Source organism: Limulus polyphemus, unplaced genomic scaffold (assembly GCF_000517525.1).
Source record: "Limulus polyphemus unplaced genomic scaffold, Limulus_polyphemus-2.1.2 Scaffold3535, whole genome shotgun sequence".
In the NCBI taxonomy this organism is placed as follows: domain Eukaryota; kingdom Metazoa; phylum Arthropoda; class Merostomata; order Xiphosura; family Limulidae; genus Limulus; species Limulus polyphemus.
The window spans coordinates 768-12206 of NW_013669145.1; the positions used below are offsets into that span (position 1 = coordinate 768).

An 11439-nucleotide genomic window follows, 5' to 3' on the forward strand; every position below is an offset into this window, starting at 1 on the left:
ATAAATGAATAAAAACAACTAAGAAAGATATGGGGTTTATGGTTAAAGCTTACAAGTTATATAATCTTGTATTACAATGTTTAGTGGAAGATAATTTCCCCCGCTGGAACAGCGGTATATCTACGGACTTACAACGCCAGAACCCCGGGTTCGATTCCCTGCGGTCGACACAGTAGATAGCCAAATGTGGCTTTGTTGTAAAATAAGTAAACAAACAATACAAGTAAATGTCATTTTCAGTTTACAAATAAACCATCCAGCGCCATATATGAATATTTCGTTTTCACTCAATGCATTATTAGTGTCCATCCGTACCAAGTATCTTTAATGTGATACATGAATGTTTAAATTATTTGTGAACATTAGTATCTTTAATGTGATACATGAATGTTTAAATTATTTGTGAACATTAGTATATTTAATGTGATACATGAATGTTTAAATTATTTGTGAACATTAGTATCTTTAGTGTGATACACGAATGTTTAAATCATTTGTAGCGGTGAAACTTAGTTTGGTCTACAGCTCAACTTAAAACTCTGCCACCACTGATAACGTGCTATAAGTCAGGCAGTTATATGGCTGCTACGCTGTTGCAAGGATTCGGCGTTTCATTCTGAGCACATAGCATTTATGTGATTGGTGTAAAACACTTTCTGTTTGACCCTGGTTAATTGTTGTTTCTTGTTTCAGCACAGCACTCTTCCACTGCTAACAACAATACTTGTATAACTAGTTAGCACCAATAACAACTAAAAACTGTTTTACGCATGCCCAAAAAGAAACACTGATAGATCTGTTAAATGGTGAAAATGTTTTCCTTAAGCCAGGCGAACGTAAAATAAAGTGAGTAACAAGATTTCTATGCCCCAGACAACAGAGAGAGACCTCTAGTGATAAGGTGTTTTGCCCACTTGACGTAGTACAATAAAACGAGTCAGGAGCTGTATAAAACACGATTTACGCGATCTATTCGTATCACATCTTTGCAAACGCTTCACGTCTCGGAAAAACTCTATACAACGTAAATACATATGAAACAATGTTGTTTAAAACACTCAATGTGTCATCGGTTTTGCTTTTGTTAACCCTTCTGCAAGTTGAAGCACAGGACAGTGAGAAACAAGAAGAAAATGAAGGTAAATATATATCTTATTCAAACTTTGCAAGTTTAAAACGTAAAACTCTAAATACTAACACTATTTTATGTTTCTTTTAGTAATTTTATATAAGATACTTACATTTGTATCTTATCTCACTTTCATAGGTCAATATTTGTTTTGGGAGGAATTTTTTAACGTTTCTTTTTCGCTTTTAGTTTAGATTCGCTTACAGTTGGTGGACAGCTTGAGTAGCGTCGATAACTTTATACTACATACTAAAGTTTCTAAGTTTAATGACGTATATATATATAGAGGGAGAGAGTGATAAAAGTGTTAAGTTATGACATTAACCAAATGCAGTTGATTTGATAATTGTGAAACCAATAAGGACTATCTTAGATTAGAAGAAGGGTGTGTCTGTCGTTAAATATAAAACAAACCTTTAAAATGTTGTCACGTTTCTTCTTATTTGTTTAAACTGAGTTTGTTTATTCACCCTTTTAAACACAGTACTTGCAAGCAATGTAGTGATTGAAGTTCTAAGTACCGATTATACGGACTATACCAGTAGATGTCGCTTTTATATAAGAAAAATAAAGAATTGAGCTATCTAGTGGCCCAATGAAAGTGTTCTTTTTGTATTACTACCAGTGTCGTTATAACTCTATAGTAAACCCAGATATTTTAAAAGTTAATGTTGAGAAGGAAAACTTGCCTTACCTTAAATATATGTAGGTGCAAACAGATTGTGAAAACACTTCTTTTAATAAGTTAATTTTCTTTAATAGCTAATGTTTGTTTGTTTTGAATTGCTCAAATATGAAGGTACATATATTTGTTTGTTTTTTAGAAGTCAGTCATCCAATACAAAATAAACTCCACCCTTCCAATAAAGAAATTGTTTTGTCCTTCGAAATTTGCCGTTCCAGTGATCAGTATTTTTCGTTTCTATGACTAATGCTTCAATATTATTATCATTATTGTTTTACTACACGTCATATATTTTATGCCCAAATCGGTTTGTCAGGGGCAAGGAGTCTATCGCGCACCTCAAATTGTGGTTAAATTTTATAAACATATTTCTGTATTGTTACATCTGAGAAATATGTACTCACCGTCACTAGAGTATACTTAATAACCATAGTTCTGTGTTGATACACCCAAGAATAATATATTCCTTCACACTTGGTTAAACTTCATAACTACATTTTTGATACACCCAAGAATGATATATTCCTTCACACTGGGTTAAAATTCACAACCATAATTTTGTTTTGATACATCCAAGAATAAAATATCTCCTCATATTGGGTTAAATTGTACAATAATAACTCTGTTTTGATGCAACCAGTATTATACCTTTTTACACTGGTTTAAATGTTACAACCTTAGTATTTCTTCATTGCACCCAAAACAAATATAACCCCTCATTCTGGGTTATATGTTGCAACTATAATATTGTTTTGTTGCAACTAAAAAATATACCTTCCCACACCGAGTTAAATTTTATAACTATAAATCTATTTTGATTCAACCAAAAATATATCTTCTGTTAATGAGTTAAATTTTACAAACGTAATTCAGTTTTGATACAACCAAGTTTATACCTTTTCTTATTGGGTAAAATTTTCCAATTATAGTTCTGTTTTGTTTCAACCAGAAAATATACATTATAATACACTGAGTTAAATTGTGCAACTATAATTCCGTTTTGTTTTAATCAGAAAATATATCTTCTCATATTGAGTTGTATTTTACAACGATAATCCTGTTTTCATACAAGTAAAACAATATATCTTCTCATACTGAGTTGTACTTTACAACGATAATCTTGTTTTCATACAACTAAAACAATATATCTTCTCATACTGAGTTAAGTTTTACAACCATAATCCTTCTCACTTTTCTAATCAACCCCAAAGAATGTAATAACACTGACAACATCACATGTTTAGAGCCATTCAAGATTTATTTAAAACATAAGAATTCTTTTACTGTTATGCTAATTTTAATATTCCCCTACAGCATTTTCTGATATAAAAATCAGATAATGTATTTGTATTATTTGAAGCTGATAACATAGGTAAGCGGGCATCCAATTGTAACAAGGCCCTGGTTTTGAAAGCAACTGTGTAGCTTAGGCTCCTGTTGCTAAGCGACCTCATTCCTTTTGATGAGGCTTAAATATACTGATCTAGTTATTAGACTATGTGAAAAATCAGAGGCCAGTCTTGTTGTTATCAGATCAGGTCAAACTCTAAACAATTAATTCTATTCACAAAGAGATGCCTTAAGTTCTAAAAAAAAAGAAAAAAAAACTAAAATGTTACACAAGATTAATCTATGAGTGTAATTTTATTTATTACTAGCTGGACGGAAGTTATTTAAATACATGATTGATGAAAGGTTATCTTAGGACATGAAAAGTTGCTTACCTTATATGTAATTGTAAAAAAAAACGCCCATAAAAACCGCAAGACGCAAAACTGAAAATTTGTTTGTATCTCCCCATGGACCCAGTGAACCTTCAGACCAACTCTGGTGAAGATCCATCCAAAAGAGGTGCGTTAGTGGTAAAAAACGCTAAAAGGCAAAAATGCCCAGGAAAACTGCAATATGCAAAACTGAAAATTTATGTGTATCTCTGCATGGACCCAACAAACCTTTATGCTAAATTTGGTGGAGATCCATCTACAGGGGACGAAGTACTGGTAGAAAAACGCCCATAAAAACCACAAAATGCAAAGCTGAAAATTTTTATGTACCCCCGCATGGACCTAATGAACCTCCATACCAATTTTGGTGTGGATCCACAACCTGCGAAGTAGTTCTATGGACGTACAACAGACAGTACTATTATATTTATATGGATTATTATATCATTTATTACAATCATCATTGTCATTGTTTCCAAATAGATTAATTTGTATTAGAGCTTAGTATAATGATTTAGACCTAGCTTAAAGCTGCTAAGTAAATCGAATCTCATTAGGTGTTGTCGAATATACTAATTGATAACACAATTAACGTAACCAACTAATGTATAGAGTAAATGCAATGTTAGTCAAGGTATAATTGTATGAACTTTTACACTTAACTTTATCGTTCTCTACTAAACAACTTTAATTATGTTTTGCTTATATTAGATAATTTTTGTAAGCAACTATAAAATGAAATTAATATCATAATTTCCTGGTAGCTTATTTTAACGCAAATTTACACAATGGACTATCTACGCTCTGTCCTCTCCGAGTATTCGAACCCCAGATTTTTATCTTGTAACTTCGTTAAACTTACCGTTGACCAATCGGGGGAAATATCATATAGACCTAGGCCTAAATAAAAGATACTTGTAGGTTTAAAGTGGGTATATTATATTTTATATCTACGATTGACGTTAGACTATCTAACATTAAGTTTCTTCTTTTAATTATACTTACTTTTATCGTATTCCTTGTTTTTGCTCGAATGCAATTTATCTAGATATATATATATATTAAGTATATCTGTGAATACGTAGATTAATAAGTTACTTTAGTTCAGAAGTAATTAGGAATTACCTTACTTCAAGTTAGATCTGTTTTTTCTGATAATATAGTGCTAGTTTGGCTCATTCATAAACAAAATATGGGTTAATATGAAAATATGACTTATGATTGATAAAGTTATTTACTAATTACATTGTTCAACTTTATTAATAATGTTAAACTAGTTCTGAAAAGTTTTTAACGTTCATCGTCAATCAAGCATATTGATGATGCTACTTACAACACTGCCCCCTTCCTGGATTTTGAAGTCCCTTGAACAATCCTAATATAAGAAGAAATCATCACACTGAACTGTCTATTCACAAACCCTTTTTTTTTGGTGGTCTTCTTTTTCGAGGGTTGTAGTATACTGATGGGATGACTTCTTGTCTCTTGCCACTTGCTGTCCTGTCACTGGGAAAGTTATCCTTCGCAGGTGGTAGAACAAATCCACTGACAGCTCTATCCTTGATGATCCTCTCACATTGATCTAAACAGGAACTCTGGACTCTTCTGCGGGTTGATTTTCCACGGGCAAATTCTTCTTTCAAATTACCCAACTTGCCATTCTTTCACCGATCTACTTCCAATGATGGTCATGGTAAGTGATTTTTGGCTTGGACTGCCCATCTTTCTGGATTCTGTAAATCACATCAATGATTCTTTTCAATACAACATATGGCCTTTCCCAACTCCTTCTTAACTCTGGAGTTCCTCCTTTCTTGTATCAAGAGTTGGATAGCCATACCATGACACCTCTTTGAAATTCAGCATTATAAGAATTAATATCATAGCGACTTTTCATGTTATCAGAAGCTGATTTAAATCCTCCTCGGGAATAATTATGTATGACATATTTATTCTTCAAGTGCATGACAGTTCTTCCAATCATTAATCCCTCAGGACATGCCAGTGTGTTTAATTCCACTATGCCTCAGTCAATAGATGAGGATTTATTTTTAATAACTCCTTGTAATAGTATTTTACTTCCTCGTGGTAGAGTTTCTGCCCTCTCTGCTGTCACTGGAAATTCAACCTCCGGTGTAGTAATTGCCATGCAGTGTACCTGGTCATAGATTGTAAAGCAATCTAAAGCTAGCCTAACCTCGCACCTATGTCTCTGCATGAATTCAGTTCCCAATATGCACTCTTCCTTAATGTCAATTACCCACACATCGTGAGGTGTAGACAAGTTTCTTACAGTAAGGGTAACTTCCAACTACCCTCTTGCTGGAACTTTTTGTAAACTTTCTGTTCACTACAATCCCTCTTTATTTTCGTCATCTCTGAAAGAAATTTCCAACTTTCATTGCCAAATTAGGTTGAACAACTGTATCTGTAAAACCAGTGTCGACAAACATACTGCAAGATTCCCCATCAATATAGCCATGAACTTGTGAATAAGTTTCCTTACATAATGAACTTTTTATCTTATTTGGTACAGATGGAATATTATCAGTTGAATTTTACCTCTTAATACCAACTAATTCCTGTTTCCTTCATGTCTGATTAGCTCATTGTTGTTCCTTTGATCTGGTTGAGCTCTGTGACGCACCCTTAGAGTACACATACACTATTCTTCTTTCCGTCACGTTGTCACCCTCTTTTATACACCAGACAACCCAATATCTAGTAAATGCTAGAGCATTCGCCAAGATACAGGATAGTTCTAGAAAGCAGGTGGCGTGAGAATAGTCACGTGATCTCGCTGACGCAACAATATTGTCAGTGTGAGTTAATACCACTCGATGTGACGATCCAATATCTTCGAGATGATATTAGTTGCTTATTTGTAACTTTAATGGCTTTAAATGTCATTGCCAGCAGCAGAGATTCTTTTGAAGATGCACTCCTATTTTGCTTCAGCCGGATTATCATATCTTCATCTGTTGCGGCATTTATAAATTGTTCACAGCCAATGAATCCATCAGTTCACGTGAAGCATCTATATAAAATAGTTGGGCAAGTCTTTCTAAATCTTTTGCTAGTTCAGCTAACGCCTTTTCTTTCCTCCGTATTATGTTCCAGAACTTTGCTCTGGATACTTCCTTTTAGTGTGTTGATCTGAACCTGTTGGATAAAGCATCTAATAATACTTGATAGTTGTTACAACTCTCATCTGGAAGTTTACTTAATGTCGCTAAAACGTGTACTTTTAAATGGCAGCAAAATGAATAGCTTGTTGTTCACTATTCGATCTGTTCAATATGAGCATTATTTCGAACTGAACCTGGTATGCCTCCTAAGGTATCTTTCCATCATAGTTCGTTAGTTTCTAGATCGGGTGGTGTTCATGAATTAGCCAGTTACGTTCTGGAACTGTATTTGATAGTAGCATGGTTGGAGTGTCCAGGGAGATCTGGTAAAAACTGATGACATTTTAGATTGGAATTCTTGAGCAGATGCAAAATGAGATGTAATTGGTCTAATATTTGCATTTATAAATTATTTTTCAAATTGTTTTATTCTGTCAGTGATATCTTTTTTGTTCTTCTTCAGTTTTATCATAACATCTTTTCTGCATCTCTTCATAGTTGCTGTAATCCCTTTGTACGTTCCCAGTAGCTTCATGGAAGTTGTTTTCAATCATACTCATATTTGTTTTTAATTATTCCTTAGGTTTGACGTCTCTTTCTTTTAACTTCTCTCTTAAAGTCCCATATTTTCCCTTTTGAGCTTCTTTTAGTTTTCTATAAATTTCTTCATGTTTTTATTTTAGTTTCTGTCTCGTTCCTCAAGTCCGTTTTTTTTTTTTTGTAATTTCTGTTTCTTTGTTCTTGTTCTACCTTCCACTGTTTTATCGTCTCTAGCAGGTTTCCTATCTCGTTTTATGTCAGTATGGTCATCTTGAAAGTTGAAGTTTAATCAAAGTTATATTTTATTTTCACCAAAAGTGTCCCACCTCTGACATCAATGTTGTACCGTATTGGATTATTGGCGGGTTCTTTTAGATTATTTGATAAAAATAATGCCAAGTCCAGTCCACATGAAAACAACGAATTAATATATTCCTTTAATAACGTTTGTTAGAACTACATTCACTTGTAGACTTTATTTCATAAATAAACATTTCAACATTAATTCCACAACCAAATATAGGCCTCACTTCAAATACAACGTTTCATTTTAAATTGCGATACGGACGCCTAACGTACTTAGCTTTAATAGATAAATGTATAACTCACCGAGTAACTGAAAAGCAGAATAGACACGATAATTAACACTGAATATATTTTCTGAAACTAAACTAACTTATCATTAACAATCAACTTACCTGGATACTTCACAGAACTCTCTTTTAATCTTCACACACTGATTACTCGTATTCCCTCGTTTCTCCAAAGTTCACGAAATTTCTAGATTATTACATCTTCTTGATTAGCACTCTATTTTAGCAAACAACAAATTAAAACATTGAAAATATAGATTTTACAACAGTACTATATTTTCAGTGTCCTATAACCCATAAAAACAAAAAGTTTTTAGGTTTCATACTGATGCTCAGTCTTCACTTCAAAGGTAGAAGGTGTAAAAGAAGTAATATATAACTGATTGAAATTTGAATTGAAGCGAGCTGTAGTTTACATTATCCTTTTTATTTATCACTGTTAAAGTTGACATTGTATTTATATCTAATATGGTCATAACCAAACTTATTGTTACGACAGCGGAAGTCACGTGACGCTAGTAAAACGTCATGACATTCTAGAAAGATCATGTCTGTTCGTGAAGCCTTGAGTGTTCTCCAGACGCCCTCTATTTAGTATATAAACTGGTAAATAAAGTGACTGCAATAATTGTATAGCAGACAGAGAGATTGAAGATATAGACGGACAATTGAGTCAAGCGCGGTAGTAAATAAAGTGCGTGAATCGTTCGTTGTAAATTATAGCGTGTGTTTAAATTAAGGTGATTGTGGAAATTAAGTGTATTGCAAAGTTGAATTGAGAAAGAATAAACTAGTTTTATTTGAGAAAGGACTTGTATCGCTGAAAGTTCTTTGGAAAGAATTTTTACGAGTAATTAACGACCAGAGACGTAACATTATGTTAAATCCTATACCATACTATTAACTTTATGCTATTGATCAATAAATTAGTATAGTAATCCTACACTGTTTTATATGTGATTTAAAAAAGAAAAATACTACACCGTTTCATGTATGACATATTTTTAAAACAAATGTCAATTCCTCACAAGTTTCCACTACAAATTTTAAATATGAGATTTGTAAAAATAGTATTTTAGGTCTACCTTAAGTCTCTGTTGTGTCGCTGACCATGCAGTAGGCCATTTCCTTTACCACCAGAACTCGTTGCTCTGGTAAATATGCAGTTTAGCATGTTTTTTCGTCACATGTTAAATTGGAACACATCATTCATGTTCAAAATCATGAGTTTAAAGTGTATCATTATTCTTAACACATAAGCAGGGCTTTGAGGTAAATATCGAAATAAACATCGAGAGAATTTAGATAAGGTTAAGTATACTTTACGGCCGTTTCAAAATACTTTCATCAGATGTTGCAAATATTGGGTTAATATTAAAATATATTCATTGTCATTTAAGCATACTGGTGATGCTACTTGCAAAAGGATAAAGTTTCGCAATAAGAAACACTTGAAAAAAAATTTATTATGAAAATTTTAACACTTTATTTTCAATGTTTGAAAATGCTGAAAGACATGTCTGGTTAACCTTATCTACTTTATCTAAGGCGATTGTTCTAGAATGCATTATGAAAGAAAATCTACTTTTTCATGTAAAAATTTCATTTGTAATGTAGTTGGTTGGTTAGTTGTAATTAAGCACGAAGCTACCCATGGGCTAACTATGCTCTGCCCACCAAAGGTATCGATACCTAGTTTCAAGCGTTGTAAGTCCCCAGACATGCCGCTGTGCAACTGGGGAGATTGTAACGTAGATCGTGTTTTAAGCCTAAACTGTGAAACGTAACTTTTATTAAAATATTAACACACACATATAACCACTTTTTCACATTAAAAATTTGTATTACTATTTATAGTGTGAGCAAAAGGTCAGAATTTAGGTATAAATATATTTAAAAAGTTTTCTATGTATAAAACAAGAATATATTTTTTGTAAGCTTGTTAAATCTACTTCAATATTTAAAAATTTACATATCAAAATATTAAGTAAAAATTCTCAGAGCAAGCGAATCTTTAAATAACTGCTAAATACTTGCTCTCATGACGTTCTGTTAAAATAACGACATGTTGCTTTATCTGCTCTAGCTTCTAAAAATGGTTTACCTTAACTTCTGTAACTTAATTTTGAAAGTATGTGCTCAGTCCATTGTAAATGCTTGCATGTAATATATTATTCCATATTGTTGTGCTCGCCTTTCGCTACCGGTTAAGTGCTGTTTTAAAAACCGGTTTCGTGGCACAAGTGTAGGTAGTCGATTCAAAACATAAACCTTTACTTTCTGTCCGCTCAACACTGAGACAGAAGCAGTTTGTTAATTTTTATTATTTACCGATAATTACATATGATAATAATTTGTATAAATTTGTTGCAAAATGTATTTTTTTTACATGTTTATCCTTTTTGCTAACCTGTATTTGCCAAGTGTTTGCCGACATTTTATTTCTTGATACCAAGTGCCAAACACCATTCAACTAAAAATCATATTACAGTGTGTAAACCTTTTACACACAAACACACACTAAACATTTTTGAGCTCCTCAGCTTTCCTATTCAAGGTACAACGTTTACTTTTTCGTTTTGTATATAACCTTCCGTTTATTGATTCTTAAAATAATTTAGATTAACTTATCAAGAAATAAACAAAACCAAAATTTAAACGCAAAACTTTTAAAACAATGAAAGATTTTTTTATAAGTATTTAGCCCTTAATATCCTAAAATTATACTGATAACAAGTACTTTTTTATAATAACTTCACGCAAAAGCCTTGTCTCCGGTTCTATGCTACCATGTGAGTTGTGTAATATAATATATGAAGGACTGACAAAAATAAAAGGTTGTTGTGTATTTATTTATCTAATTTGAAAATGCTGCACGTGCTCTTTAGTTCAACATGAAAAAATATCAATACCGTAAGACAAAAACCACCAGGTGCCAGCACTGCTATGCGTGTTTAAAATGTTGACCCAAACATAAAAGGGTATGTTAATTAAAACTGCGGTCAATGACAAAATTTTAGATACTGTGGGTAATGCAACAACGTAACAAGGGCTATTACCTAGGATTAAGTAACAGTGAAAACAAAATAACAATTCCTGAAAGGGAGGAAGAGGTCAACGCTGAACCTGCCCCTCCCTCGTCTTAAACATGGACCGAATCCCGATGAAGAAGAAGGATTGAAGGCGTAATATTATGTTAAAAGTTTGACAATTGTTATGGAGTGTACGTACTTTACAAACCAGCGAAGAATGATTACAACTATATTTGTCATAGGACATTGGTATTAGGCCTATGACATAGTTAACACAGTGTTATTATGCGTGAACGAAATGGTTTTTGCAGGTTTTACAATTAAATATTGACAACCAGTCAAAGCTTGTCATGGTGGTATCGGCTGTTACAGTTGGAAAATCAGATAACCATAAATAATAATCGATGATTCTAAACTGAATAAAATATTTATGAATATTTTTATATTTTCGGGGGTTAGAATTAATTTTTGGTCTCAATTTTTCTTTTTTTTTTTGTCTTTCTACAGATAATCGTTAGCCACTTCTGCAACACGCGATATGTTATTGTTACGTCTCCGTTCGTTAATTAACTTTCCGTAACTTCGTTCCGACGAAACTTTAGCGACAG

The 11439-nt window shown here is 32.8% G+C and overlaps 1 protein-coding gene across 1 annotated transcript in view; it reads left to right on the forward strand.

The window, feature by feature from the left end:
* Nucleotides 1-848: 848 nt before the first annotated feature.
* LOC106469535 (pancreatic triacylglycerol lipase-like) overlaps nucleotides 849-11439 on the forward strand; it is a 43873-nt gene continuing 33282 nt past the window's right edge. Inside the window, exon 1 of the mRNA XM_013930034.2 lies at nucleotides 849-1139. Within this exon, the coding sequence (XP_013785488.1) occupies nucleotides 1043-1139 (97 nt within the window). The 5' untranslated portion in view covers nucleotides 849-1042. The remainder of the gene's footprint in view (nucleotides 1140-11439) is intronic.